Genomic DNA, 15241 nt, shown 5'->3' on the forward strand with positions numbered 1-15241 from the left:
TTCTCCTCATTGGCTCTGTCCCAAGGACTTAGGTAGCATTACCTCATTACTCCTTTTCTAAATAAGGACTTGTGTCTTATCACATCTCCTTTGTCTTTCACAAAACTTAGCTGATTCAAACCGGTTCCAGCCAGCTCAGGCCAGCAACTGAACTCAGGTTACTTCAGTTCAAAAGTTACTTTTGCCTGTGTGTCAGCAGTTCAGAATAAACTCAGTATTTTCCTTAATTAAAAACACAAAATGCTGGAAATACTCAGCAGCTCAGGCAACATCTGTGGAGAGAGAAACAGAGTTAATGTTTCAGGTCGATGATCTCGTGACCTGAAATGTTAACTGTGTTTCTCTCTCCACAGATGCTGTCTGACCTGCTGAGTATTTCCAGCATTTTCTGTTTCTATTTCAGATTTCCAGCATCTGCTGTATTTTGCTTTTGTTTTACTGCTTCCTTAATTGTTGTGCAATTGATTTAAATTTTTCAGATTCAACCATTTTTTTTGCAGTGAAGCTTAAAAAATGTTTTAACCTAGAAAAATGTCTGTCTAATGGGTTCCATTGAAACCCATTGCCTTTCATTTGTGTGTGAAAGGCTGAATGAACAGGGAATTTACCAGCATCCTACAGGAGAAATTTATTTTTAAGATCAGTGTCCTTTTTTTAAAAAAAAGTTTGTCCCATGCATCTCTGGCTCAACTCCACTGTTTAAGGTGTCACTTTGGATCATTCCCTTAGTTCTTTTTCTCCCACCAACAATCAATCTTTCACACCAGAAGAAAAATGCATAGCTGCAATTCATTGCTTCCTTGAGTTTAAAAACACTCCGTCTTTATTGTGTGTAGGGGATTTTTTTCAAGTTTCTTTTTAAGTGTCTTGAGTTTTTCTTTCTTTTTTACAGTGATTAAGCATCTCACTTAAGATCTTTTTGGAGACACATTTCTGGTTAGTCTGTCTTTAATTGATCCTCCCTTGGCTGCCAGCCAGTGCCAGGTCACAATTTTTAAATCTCCTTCAAGTGACATGAATCTTTGTTAGTGGCTGACTCGTTTGTGACCTATTTATATTGTCTTCCATTTTTGCATAACTGTTTGTTTGAAGCATGAAGCTTGCCTTCCACTTACACCCTTTCCTCTGAGATTTGGGGAATCAATTTCCTCAGGGCTGTTTCAAGAATGATCAAACAAAGGGATCCTTCAACCAGCAAGTTACAAAGTTATTCCACTGGGCCTTGGAAGAGGTTTTGCCAGACTGGAAAAACTTGGCAATGTACTTCTTTTACTTAGTACTTTCTAAAGCCATGGGAGTCCTTGATGATTTTAATTATAAGGTTCTGAATTCCTACATCTTGAAGTTAAATACGGTCACTCTTACAATACAAGTGGTCCAGCTGGGAATTTGGCTTACTTCATTCAAGCTGAAGCATGAAAACTTCCATACTGGGAGCAGGGAAACCCACTCAAAGAATCTGAGGGTCATCATTGGTAAGTGCACCATCAGTGCAAGGTGCTGCCTTTCAGCAATGTAAAGCACCAAAGGTGTTTACCTAGTTGATGACTGCCTTGTTGAGCCATTATGAAAAATAGTGGCCCAATTCTGGATAACTGGAAAACCTCTGTGGGGTTCAGCAGTCTGATAACTCCATAGCGCAACTGCCATGGCTTCAAGTGATTCTCAATTTGGAGAAGTCCAAATTTTGTTCACTACAACTCCTGCCATTCACAGGAATTCTTCCAGGTGTGTATTGTCTGGCTTCCACTAAACATGTTTGTTGCTGACCAAGCAGAATATTTACAGGGATTGGGCGATATCCCGGGTATAAGCATAACACTATTTGCGTATCCCAGGTCTGATGGCATCGAACATCTTAAATGTTATTTCATATTAGACATAAAAAACTCAGTCTCTTTGCATATTGACTCCTTACTTATTCTCCACTATCTGAAGAAATCATTGTAAGTGAGATTGTTTAATGTTGAAGTGGTTATGGAGTGCAGATCTTGTATGGCAGTTCCACCACCATTGCTAGCATTTGTCATCAATGCCTCTCATGGTAAGGAACTCAGTTAGAAAGGACTTGCCCCAATGGCGTATGGAAACTCCCATATTACACTTAGAAAATAAATAGACTCCATCTTCAAATTGTATAGGTACTAGCTCAGAACTGTTTTGATGACTGAGTGTACAGCAGAGCTATGGAAGTGTTGACCACCATCACTCTAAATGGACAGGACTCGATCACTAACCCATTGCTTCGGTGACTAGCAGATCTGCTGCTAGTTAGAGCCATAGATCTGCCAGTCCAGAATAAAGTAGCAGATGTATCCTATTTGGATTTTCAAAAAGCCTTCGATAAGGTACCACATTGTAAACTCATGGCTAAGATCAGAGCACATGGAGTCAGAGGACAGGTAGGAGAATGAATAGCAAGCTGGCTACAAACCAGAAAACAGAGAGTAGGGGTTAAGGGTAACTACTCAGATTGGCAAAAGGTGAAAAGTGGTGTACCACAGGGATTGGTGCTGGGACCACTGTTGTTCACAATTTACATTAAAGATTTGGATTTGGGAATCGGAAGTACAATTTCAAAATTTGTGGACGACACCAAATTGGGGGGTGTAGTTAATACAAAGGAAGAATGCGTCAAAATGCAAGAGGACATTAATAAACGTGCAGAATGGGCATGTAACTGGCAAATGAATTTCAATATAGATAAGTGTGAAGTGGTGCATTTTGGTAGGAAGAATAAGGAGGCCACATACTGCTTGGATGATAAGAGTCTAAACAGGATAGGAACAAAACGACCTGGGGTACACATACACAAATCACTAAAAGTACTGACGCAGGCTAATAAGGCCATAAAAAAGGCAAATCAAGCACTGGGGTTCATTTGTAGAGGGATAGAATTGAAAAGCAAACAAGTTATGTTAAACTTGTATGGAAGCTTGGTTAGACCAAGTTTAAAATTAATAGTCACTTGAACAAGTGTGGGTTAATAAGGGAAAGCCAGCGTGGATTTGTTAAAGGCAAATCATGTTTGGCTAACTTGATTGAGTTTTTTGAGAAGGTAACAGAGAGGGTTGATGTGTATGTGGACTTCCAAAAGGCGTTTGATAAAGTGCTACATAATAGGCTTGTCAATAAAATTGAAGCCCACGGAACAAAAGGGGAAGTGGCAACATGGATACGAAATTGGCTAAGTAATAGGAAACGGAGGGTAGTGGTGAATGGCTGTTTTTCAGTCTGAAGCAAGGTATGCAGTAGCGTTCCCCAGGGATCGGTACTGGAACCACTGCTTTTCTTGATATATATTGGGTGTATAGGGCACAATTTCAAAATTTGCAGATGACACAAAACTTGGAAGTGTAGTGAACAGTGAGGAGGATAGTGATAGACTTCAAGAGGACATAGGCTGGTGGAATGAGCGGACACGTGACAGATGAAATTTAAAGCTTAGAAGTGTGAGGTGATACATTTTGGTAGCAAGAACGAGGAGAGGCAGTATAAACTAAAGGGTACAACTCTAAAGGGGGTCCAGGAACAGAAACACCCGGGGGTATATGTACACAGGTCATTGAAGGTAGCAGGACAGGTTGAGAATGCGGTTAAGAAAGCATACAGGATCCTGGGCGTTATAAATAGAGGCATAGAATACAAAAGCAAGGATGTTATGTTGAACCTTTATAAAATACTGATTTAGCCACAATTGGAGTATTATGTCCTATTCAGGGCACCACACTTTAGGAAGGATGTGAAGGCCTTAGAGAGGATGCAGAAAAGATTTACTAGAATGTTTCCAGGGATGAGGGACCTCAGTTACGTGGATAGACTGGAAAATTTGGGATTGTTCTCCTTAAAGCAGAGAAGGTTGAAAGGAGAAATCATTCAGGGCCTAGGCAAAGTAAGTAAAGAAGAACTGTTCCCACTGGCAGAAGGGTCACGAACCAGAGGACTCAGGTTTACGGTGATTGGCAAAAGAACCAAAGGCAACATGAGGAAAAACTTTTTTACGCAGTGAGTGGTTAGGATCTGGAATGCACTGCCTGAAAGGGTGGTGGAAGCAGGGTCAATTGTGGCTTTCAAAAAGGAATCAGATAGGTACCTGAAGGAGAAAAATTTGCAGGGTTACGGGGAAAGAGCCAGGGAGTGGGACTCGCTGGATTGCTCTTGCAAAGAACCAGCTCTTGCAAAGAACCAGGCTCGATTCTATGATCACAATTGGAGTATTGTGCACAGTTCTGATCTCCATATTATAGAAAGGATACGGAGGCATTGGAGAGGGTGCAAAAAAGATTCACAAGGATGATACCAGAACCGAGAGGATATACTTATAAGGAAAGGCTGAACAGACTGGGGATCTTTTCTCTAGAAAGGAGAAGGCTGAGGAGTGACCTTGTAGAGGTCTTTTAAGATGATAGTTTACTAGGGTAGACGTAGAGAAAATGTTTCCACTTGTGACGGAGTCCAAAACTAGAAGTTACAAATATAAAATAGTCGCTAATAAATCTGATAGGGAATTCAGGAGAAACTTCTTTACCCAGTGAGCGGTAAGAATGTGGAACGCTCTACCACAAGGAGTATTTGAGGCAAATAGCATAGATACATTTAAGGGGAAGCTAGATAAGCACACGGGAGAAAAAAATAGAAGGATATTCTGATAGGGTTAGATAAAGTAGGGAGGGAGGAGGCTCGTGTTTTTTTTATTCGCTCATGGGATGTGGACGTCGCTGGCAAGGCCAGCATTTAAACGTGTGGAGTATAAACACCGGCATAGACCAGTTGGGCTGAATGGCCTATTCCTGTGCAGTAGTTTCGATGTAACTCGACGTAACCTTAACTGAAGCAGGGTTTAATGACAAAAGGTGGTGCGTTCCTTTTTGAACAAGTGGGTTTAATTGGAGTTAAAACTCCAGACCATTTTCTGGACGAAGAGGATTCTGGAATTCTGCTCCCGGTTCCAGTCTGTCAGGGATATCCTGTTGATCCCTTGGTAATGGTAATTTCTAATCCCCCATTTCCTCTCATAACCACATTTATTCTCAAGGTATTGACCAGAAAAATTATCAATCATTCTTGTGATCCTTTTTGACCAAGGAAGACCTTATTCGAATCGGGCCAGGACCTACTCAGTTAATGGTAGGGCGTTGGGGAGAGTTATAGAACAAAGAGATCTAGGAGTACAGGTTCATAGCTCCTTGAAAGTGGAGTCACAGGTGGATAGGGTGGTGAAGAAGGCATTCGGCATGCTTGGTTTCATTGGTCAGAACATTGAATACAGGAGTTGGGATGTCTTGTTGAAGTTGTACAAGACATTAGTAAGGCCACACTTGGAATACTGTGTACAGTTCTGGTCACCCTATTATAGAAAGGATATTATTAAACTAGAAAAAGTGCAGAAAAGATTTACTAGGATGCTAACGGGACTTGATGGTTTGACTTATAGGGAGAGGTTGGATAGACTGGGACTTTTTTCCCTGGAGAGTAGGAGGTTTAGGGGTGATCTTATAGAAGTCTATAAAATAATGAGGGGCATAGATAAGGTAGATAGTCAAAATCTTTTCCCAAAGGTGGGGGAGTCTATAACAAGGGGGCATAGATTTAAGGTGAGAGGGGAGAGATACAAAAGGGTCCAGAAGGGCAATTTTTTCACTCAAAGGATGGTGAGTGTCTGGAACGAGCTGCCAGAGGCAGTAGTAGAGGCGGGTACAATTTTGTCTTTTAAAAAGCATTTGGACAGTTACATGGGTAAGATGGGTATAGAGGGATATGGGCCAAGTGCATGCAATTGGGACTAGCTTAGTGGTATAAACTGGGTGACATGGACATGTTGGGCCAAAGGGCCTGTTTCCATGTTGTAAACTTCTATGATTCTCAAACCACTGGTTCTTAGTTTTGACCGGCTCATTAGAATCTTATGTAAAGGGGACTTTACAAGTCACAGATTTGTCACAGCTTTCTGACCGATATCATGGCTTTTAAGAGGGAGGCTTAAAGGTACAGGAGCCCTGACATTGGATTATGATGGTGCTTGTGTGTGAAGTGTAATACAAGTTCTGTTGCAGTGTTTTCATCCAAACTGCTGTTTGAAGCCAGTTCTTACAGAAGTGCAAATTACTTGGATGTACAGTGAAATATTTTCAATATTACTACTAATTCACTGGAGCTGCTGTTGCTCATGACATCTGATGGAGGATAGATGCGATGTTGTGGGCAAGTTTTCAATCAATTAATCAGTCATATGACTTGAAAATAGTGGGCATGTTTTCACCAAACATTACTGTCTAAGCATTTATACCTCCAAAGATTTGGAGTTTGATGGAACAGTTGTGCACACAGAAAAGCTACAACAAAAATTGTGAACTCCCAAATTTTAGTATCCAGAAACACATTTGGTAATCCCATCCCATCCTAGATGTAGTTAGTGAAACTACAACAGTACAAATCAGATGCAGATGAATCTGTGAAATCACTAAATTTGAAAAGCTTGGTGCCATATTCAGTTATATTGGAATAGAGAGATACAATTAGAGTTCAGATTGGAGTTGTCCTTCCTGGAAGGATACCACTTTGGGGCATGTGGATGAGACTAGAAATGAGCAAGAAAGAAATACATTGTGCTTCTGGTGCAGTAATAAACATTATTACACTGCACTACTTTCAAAATTATGGCTATCACATAAAATCAAGTGTTCACCTCCTCATTTAGTGGGAATGCAATAACACTGCTGCATGCTTCAGAGAACTAATTAGAACAAATATTTTGTCGTATATATACTAACCCTTCAAGCGGTAAATTTACTCTGCATTATGAGGCATGCATACATTTTTCAACTGTACTGTAACAACCCTGTTTTGATGAGCTATGTTAACAGCCTGAACTCCCAAATTTTAAATGTACACAACATTAGACAAAATTGTGTTTCAATTCTTCCATATTGGGAACATTAATTTTTCAATTGAGATTCTGATCCTATAAAGTTGATTATTTTTTGAAAATTGGTATAATCAATAACCTATTCCACAGTATCTCTCTATTCCAATATAACTGAATATGGCACCAAGCTTTTCAAATTCATATTCATCTGCATCTGATTTGTACTGAAGTAGTTTCACTAACTACGTCTAGAATGGGATTACCAAATGTGTTTCTGAATACTATAGAACAATTTTTGTTGTAGTTTTTCTGTGTGGTGGGTATGGAGTGGGGGTTGAGTCTTGTTACATCTTTGATATGGTCAACTGGTATCATCTACTGTGAGTTTCATGCAAATCTGTGTTTTATGACAACTATGGTCTGTGGTATTCAGAATGAATAAAAATTTATGAGTTTCTGAAGTGTTGCCTAGTAATTGTTTATTACTTTTCTGTAAGATAAAATCCAGATCAATGATAGAGAATGCTGGTCTATGATTAAGGTGCTCATAAATGGCTTTGCCTCAGACATCAAAAAGAGGTCTTTATTATAATGGTTTAAACTCTGTGAGCTGAATGATCAAGCAGAGCTAAAGTGTGGTTCAGTTTGCAATGAGAAGACTGCCATCTCAAAAAAAAAATAAGTTAATAAAAGTATGTATCAACATGTGCATTTTTTTTATTATTTTGACATAATCAAAACAAATTCTGTGCTGAATGCTATTCTGTATATAAATATGTGTACAGAACATAATGGCTTTTAATTGAAAAACTGAGATATCTGAGCACTTTTATTTTTATTTCGATTTAAAACTTGGAGGGCACTTATATTCGTAGGACTGTTGAATAAAAGTTAATTTTATTTTAAAGTAGTTGCTCATCTCTGAATACCGCTGCTCATCATGTTTGCCTTCTGGTCCCTCTGAAGAAGTATTGAATCTTTCAGCAAATTCGATTGATCTTTTAGCAGTGTAATCACAATTACTCACCTCCTTAATTGGCCTGCCTGAAATCAGAAAATGGAAACTGATCGGCTGTGTGTTCCGATCAATAGCTTTAGAGCAATACTAGCGGGGGCAGGGGAGATGGAGGTTATAGCGATATCAATTGGCCTGAGGTGTCAATCATTGTGTGTGGTTTTGCATGACAAACACTTTGCTTGACTGCAGTGGATCTCTATAGCTTTCTATGGAACAGGTGTGAGCCAAGAAAGAAACTGTGCCTGTTCCTTAAAACTGATATCACCATATCTTTTGGTGTATACTATTAGCATAAAAATATTATCCCAGTGTGTAGCTACTTTTGTATTTATTGCAAGTAGAGTTGCACATGAAACATTAGTCTACAATAGCTATCCATACCCATTGTTTGAAAATTACTGACAGAATTAACATTTGTAAACAATTTTACAACACCAAGTTATAGTCCAGCAATTTTATTTTAAATTCACAAGCTTTCGGAGGCTATCTCCTTCCTCAGGTGAACGATGTGGAAATGTGGAAACATCGTTCACCTGAGGAAGGAGATAGCCTCCGAAAGCTTGTGAATTTAAAATAAAATTGCTGGACTATAACTTGGTGTTGTAAAATTGTTTACAATTGTCAACCCCAGTCCATCACTGGCATCTCCACATCAGAATTAACATTGGGGAGGCTCCCCATTGAGTTGATTCAATGTGTAGCTGAACCATAAAGATAAGGAATTATCTTGATTCATTTCGTGGTCTGCCCTGGAGTTAGCTGATAAGCTAAGGTGCTATGATTAGGGAGGGGGATTTCTGCCTACTGCCCACTGCAGATCACTATCTATTGACCTCCTACTGGAAGTGTTGGTTGAGGGTAAGATTGGGCTTGGCTTTGATGCCTTTCTCTTTCCCGTCCTCCACCCCCTCCCCCTACTGGATAGAATCACACAGCATTAATAGTTTCTTGGCAAAGATATTTGACTACAACCCTGGAACCATTCTAGTAAATTTTTTCTGCACCCTCTCTAAGGCCTTCACATCCTTCCTAAAGTGTGGTGCGCAGAATTGGACACAATACTCCAGTTGTGGCCGAACCAGTGTTTTATAAAGGTTCAACTTAACTTCCTTGCTTTTGTACTCTATGCCTCTATTTAAAAATGTAAGGAATCTTACAACACCAGGTTATAGTCCAACTGTTTTATTTGAAAATCACAAGCTTTCGGAGGCTTTCTCCTTCATCGGGTGAGTGAGTGTGGGATTCCATGGAAGGTTACCGCATTTATAGTCAGAACAATACCTGGTGATTACAGATAATCTTTCCAACTGCCCGTTGTCAAGGCAATCAAAGTGTTCAGACAGAGTGATGTTACCTACAGGACCACTGAATATACAAACGGCCAGAACACAAGACAGAGAGAGAGAGAGAGGGAGAAACATCCGAAAGGAAGAGAAAGACAGAGAATGACCCGTTGTATTAAAAACAGATAACCTTTATTCGCTGGTGGGGTTACGTGTAGCGTGACATGAACCCAAGATCCCGGTTGAGGCTGTCCTCATGGGTGCGGAACTTGGCTATTTAAAAAGCCCAGGGTCACGTATGCTTTTTTAACCGCTTTCTCAACCTGTCCTGCCACCTTCAAAGATTTGCGCACATATACCCCAGGTCACTCTGTTTCTGCACCCCCTTTAGAATTGTACCATTTAGTTCATATTGCCTCTCCTCGTTCTTGCTGGCAAAATGTATCACTTCGTGCACCCTGCATTAAATTTCAACTGCAGTGTGCCTGCCCATTCCATCAGCCTGTCTGTCGTCTTGCAGTCCATCACTATCCTCCTCACTGTTTACTATACTTCCAGGTTTTGTGTCATCTGCAAATTTTGAAATTGTGCCTGTACACCCAAGTCATTAATATATATGAAGAAAAGCAGTGGTCCTAGTACCGACCCCTGGGGAACACCACTGTATACTTTCCTCCAGTCTGAAAAACCACCATTCACCACAACTCTGTTTCCTGTCACTTAGCCAATTTCATATCCATGCTGTCACTGCCCCTTTTATTTCATGGCCTTCAATTTTGCTGACAAGCCTATTATGTGACACTTTATCAAACACCTTGGTGGCATTGTAAGCAGTGTAGATGAAAACATAAAATTACAAAGGGATATTGATAGATTAGGTGAATGGGCAAAATTGTGGCAAATGGAATTTATTGTAGGCAAATGTGAGGTCATCCATTTTGGACCAAAAAAGGACAGAACAGGGTACTTTCTAAATGGTAAAAAGTTAAAAACAGTGGATGTCCAAAGGGACTTAGGGGTTCAGGTACATAGATCATTGAAGTGTTAGGAACAGGTGCAGAAAATAATCAATAAAGCTAATGGAATGCTGGCCTTTATATCTAGAGGACTTGAGTACAAGGGGGCAGAAGTTATGCTGCAGCTATACAAGAACCTGGTTAGACCGCACCTGGAGTACTGTGAGCAGTTCTGGGCACCGCACCTTCGGAAGGACATATTGGCCTTGGAGGGAGTGCAGTGTAGGTTTACTAGAATGATACCTGGACTTCAAGGGTTAAGTTACGAGGAGAGATTACACAAATTGGGGTTGTATTCTCTAGAGTTTAGAAGGTTAAGGGGTGACCTGATCGAAGTTTATAAGATATTAAGGGGAACAGGTAGGGTGGATAGAGAAAAACTATTTCCGCTGGTTGGGGATTTTAGGAGTAGGGAGCACAGTCTAAAAATTAGAGCCAGACCTTTCAGGAGTGCGATAGGAAAACATTTCTACACACAAAAGGTGGTAGAAGTTTGGAACTCTTTTCTGCAAATGGCAATTGATGCTAACTCAATTGCTAATTTTAAATGTGAGATAGATAGCTTTTTGGCAACCAAAGGTATTAAGGGATATGGGCCAAAGGCGGGTATATGGAGTTAGATCACAGATCAGCCATGATCTTATCAAATGGCGGAGCGGGCTCGAGGGGCTGAATGGCCTACTTCTGTTCGTATGCCTTTTGAAAGTCCATATATGCAACATTAACCGCATTGCCCTCATCAACACTCTGTTACCTCATCAAAAAAACTCAATCAACACAATTTGTCTTTAAAAAATCTGTGCTGGCTTTCCTTAATTAATCCACAGTTATCCAAGTGAGTATTAATTTTGTCCCAGATTATCATTTCTAAAAGCTTCCCCACCACCGAAGTTAAACGGACTTGCCTGTAGTTGCCAGGTTTATCCTTACACCCTTTTTTGAACAAAGGTGTAGCATTTGCAATTCTCCAGTCTTCTGACACCATCCCTGTATCTAAGGAGGATTGGAAGATTATGGCCAGCACCTTTGCAATTTCCACCCTTACTTCCCTCAGCAACCTAGAATGCACCCCATCTGGACTGGGTGACTTATCTACTTTAGGTATAGCCAGCCTTTCTAATACCTTTTCTTTATCAATTTGTAGTCCACCCAGTATCTCAACTACCTCCCCTTTTACTGTGACTTTGGCAGCATCTTCTTCCTTTGTAAAGACAAGTACTCTTTTAGTACCTCAGCCACGCCCTCTGCCTCCCTGCGTGGATCTCCTTTTTGGTCCCTAATCGGCCTCACCCCCTCCTTTTACTGCCTGTTTACTATTTATATGCCTATATAAGACTTTTGGATTCCCTTTTGTGTTAGCCACCGGTCTATTCTCGTACTCTCTCTTTGCCCCTCTTATTTCCTTGTTCACTTCTCTGTACTTCCTATATTCAGCCTGGTTCTCACTTGTATTATCTCATCTGTCATACGCCCCCTTTTTCTGCTTGATCTTACTCTCTCTATCTCTTTCGTCATCCAGGGAGCTCTGGCTTTGGTGGCCGTACCTATCCCCCTCGTGGGAATGTACCTAGACTGTACCCAAACCATCTTCTCTTTAAAGGCCGCCCATTGTTCTGTTACAGTTTTGCCTGCCAATCTTTGATTCCAATTTACCCGGGCCAGATCCATTCTGAACCCACTGAAATTGGCCCTCCTCCAATTAAGTAGTTTTACTCTAGATTACTCCTTGTCCTTTTCTATAACTAATCTAAACGTTATGATACTATGATCACTGTTCCCCCACTGACAGAGGGTGGTTGTCGAGGGTTGTTTTTCAAATTGGAGGCCTGTGACCAGCAGTGTGCCTCAGGGATCGGTGCTGGGTCAGCTGTTATTTGTTGTTTATATTAATGATTTGGATGAGAATTTAGGAGGCATGGTTAGTAAGTTTGTAGATGACACCAAGATTGGTGGCATTGTGGACAGTGAAGAAGGTTATCTAGGATTGCAACGGGATCTTGATAAATTGGGCCAGTGGGCCGATGAATGGCAGATGGAGTTTAATTTAGATAAATGTGAGGTGATGCATTTTGGTAGATCGAATCGGGCCAGGACATACTCCGTTAATGGTAGGGCGTTGGGGAGAGTTATAGAACAAAGAGATCTAGGAGTACAGGTTCATAGCTCCTTGAAAGTGGAGTCACAGGTGGATAGGGTGGTGAAGAAGGCATTCAGCATGCTTGGTTTCATTGGTCAGAACATTGAATACAGGAGTTGGGATGTCTTGTTGAAGTTGTACAAGACATTAGTAAGGCCTCACTTGGAATATTGTGTACAGTTCTGGTCACCCTATTATAGAAAGGATATTATTAAACTAGAAAGAGTGCAGAAAAGATTTACAAGGATGCTACCGGGACTTGATGGTTTGACTTATAGGGAGAGGTTGGATAGACTGGGACTTTTTTCCCTGGAGAATAGGAGGTTTAGGGGTGATCTTATAGAAGTCTATAAAATAATGAGGGGCATAGATAAGATAGTCAAAATCTCTTCCCAAAGGTAGGGGAGTCTATAACGAGGGGGCGTAGATTTAAGGTGAGAGGGGAGAGATACAAAAGGGTCGAGAGGGCCAATTTTTTCACTCAAAGGGTGGTGAGTGTCTGGAACGAGCTGCCAGAGGCAGTAGTAGAGGCGGGTACAATTTTGTCTTTTAAAAAGCATTTGGACAGTTACATGGGTAAGATGGGTATAGAGGGATATGGGCCAAGTGCAGGCAACTGGGACTAGCTTAGTGGTATAAACTGGGCGACATGGACATGTTGGGCCGAAGGGCCTGTTTCCATGTTGTAAACTTCTATGATTCTATGACACTTGCTCCACTTGATCCACCTCATTCCCCAGAACCAGATCTAGCAATGCCTCCTTCCTAGTTGGACCACAAACATACTGATCAAGAAAGTTCTCCTGAACGCACTTAAGAAATTCCTCTCCCTCTTTTCCTTTTACACTATTACTACCCCAGTCTATATTAGGATAGTTAAAGTCCCCCTACTACCAAGAGGAAAAAAATATTAAAATATATAGGCTGTAGAAAATCTGTTTAAATTATAGTATGGTTTTAGATATTTCAAAATAAACTGCAAGACGTCCACAACTGATATATCTCAACCTAACCAAGTGTGTTTTTCCAGTCAGTATGCAAATCAGAACAAAATGGAGCAGTCTCAACTTGCATACTAATATATACAGCACATGTTAAATTTATTCATATTTGATTCATCGTAGATTCAGAGAATCAAGGGCTATGGGGATAGGGTGGGAAAGTGGAGTTAAGGTAGATGATCAGCCAGGATCTTCTTGAATGGCGGAGCAGGCTCGAGGGGCCATATGGCCTACTCCTCCTATTTCTTATGTTCTTATTCATGAGCCTTTCATTTTTTAATATTTCGCAGCACATACAATGATCATTTCGGTGTCAGTGTCCAACCTCCAGTGGGAGAGCTGCTTCTGCCAGTCACCACATCTGAAAAGGATTTCAAGACAGAGCAAGGTAAGGATTCAGCTGATTCTTTGTACGATCTCCACATGAGCTAGGTTTGACCATTTTTTCAAGAAGCTTGCAATAAACATAACACTTTTAAAAGTTATATGTATATGTATCCTCCACCTTTTTTTTTTCCCCCCTCTCTTTTCTCCTCCCCCCCCCCCCCCCCCCCCCTTGCAGAATGATGTTTGCTGGGGCACTTCTGCACCACAGTTCAGTGAGAGAACCAAGTACTAACTCGAGATACCACCCCAATTCAAATCATGTATTCCCTACGTTGAAATCCTTTCTCAGTAAATTCAGGTGTCACCAAAAGATGGTCCTTTTGCTACAATATGTTGACAGGAATCACTGTAAAGAGTGCCACCTTTACCAGTCCTGAGTGAAAGCGAGAAACTCAGATTTGTCAAGTCGTCTTGTTTCCGGTAAGGGGAGGAGGGAATGTAATTTAAGAAAATATTTTTTGTGTAAGCAAAAAGCAAAAATCTACAGATGCTACAAATTTGAAATAAAAACAGAAACTGCTGGAAACACTGAACAGGTCAAGCATATTCGTAACGAGAACAGATGAATTAATGTTTCAGGTGTGGTTCTGACAAAGAAGGGTCCACACCCGAAACATCTGTGCTCTCTGCAGATGCTTTCTGACTTACTGATTTATATTTTGTGTGTTTGCAATCTATTGTTTCAAAATCTCCCTCCTCCCAGTGGTTTCACACTGGCAGTACTGCTATCTTTCCCTGGGTCTCCATCGATAAAGAATGGGTGGGGTCTTAGAATACCTACTTACAATAGAACTCCAGCAGTACAAAATCCAATCAATCATTTTCAAACACTGGATACGGTGAAAGAGTACAAAATCCTGTACCCTGTATAGAATATGTTGCCATGTTTGTGTTGATGGTCAGGATGTTTGGCTTCCGGAACAACAGTCAGAACCTAAAGGTGGGTATTCCTCAGATGTCCAGGTCTCTCAGTACTGCTTTTTAGCACCTCATCTGGATACTGTATACTTTTTTAGTTTCCCCCACCTCAAGGAGGACATTTTTTTAAAACTCTGGGTAAGATACCGAGAAGGGCAACAAGGATTAGCCCTGCCTAAGTTAATTGAGCTACGGAGATAGAATTTATGCCTTGGGTTTGGATTCACTGGAGAGGGGACCTGAATTGAGGGCATTGATAACCAACAGGTGGATAGTTTGCGGGGACAGAACTTGGGGCCATCCATTTAATTTGAGGAAGTAGAAAGGGAGGTTGGATAGGTGGAAGTTTTATTTTTCTCAGTGGGTGATCGACTTGCGGAACAACATTCAAGAGGTAATAAATGAGGATTGATTCCTTGCAGTGGTTCAAGAAAGGTTAGGCATATTTTTGGAAAATTATATGATCATAGCAGAGGCAAGGTAAGATCTTGGGTAATAACTAGTGGGTTGAAGTGTCCTGGAGTTTGCCTGATTGCCTTTGAGGGTTGAAGAGGAATTTTTGACAGTATTCCTAAATTGGCTACTGATATCTCTCTTTGCCTCTTCCAGGAGGTGG

At 40.8% G+C, this 15241-nt stretch overlaps 1 protein-coding gene across 3 annotated transcripts in view; it reads left to right on the forward strand.

Moving 5' to 3' along the window:
* Positions 1-15241, forward strand: part of ap3b1a (adaptor related protein complex 3 subunit beta 1a) — a 240440-nt gene that overhangs the window by 200242 nt on the left and 24957 nt on the right. For 2 of the 3 annotated variants that reach the window (XM_067982676.1, XM_067982677.1), the window contains exon 25: positions 13611-13708. In XM_067982676.1, coding sequence (XP_067838777.1) covers positions 13611-13708 — 98 coding nt within the window. Of the gene's footprint in view, positions 1-13610; positions 13709-13882; positions 14019-15241 lie in introns of those variants that run through there. The other variant, XM_067982678.1, reaches the window with a different exon arrangement.

This window comes from Heptranchias perlo, chromosome 4, assembly GCF_035084215.1.
Source record: "Heptranchias perlo isolate sHepPer1 chromosome 4, sHepPer1.hap1, whole genome shotgun sequence".
NCBI classification, from domain to species: domain Eukaryota; kingdom Metazoa; phylum Chordata; class Chondrichthyes; order Hexanchiformes; family Hexanchidae; genus Heptranchias; species Heptranchias perlo.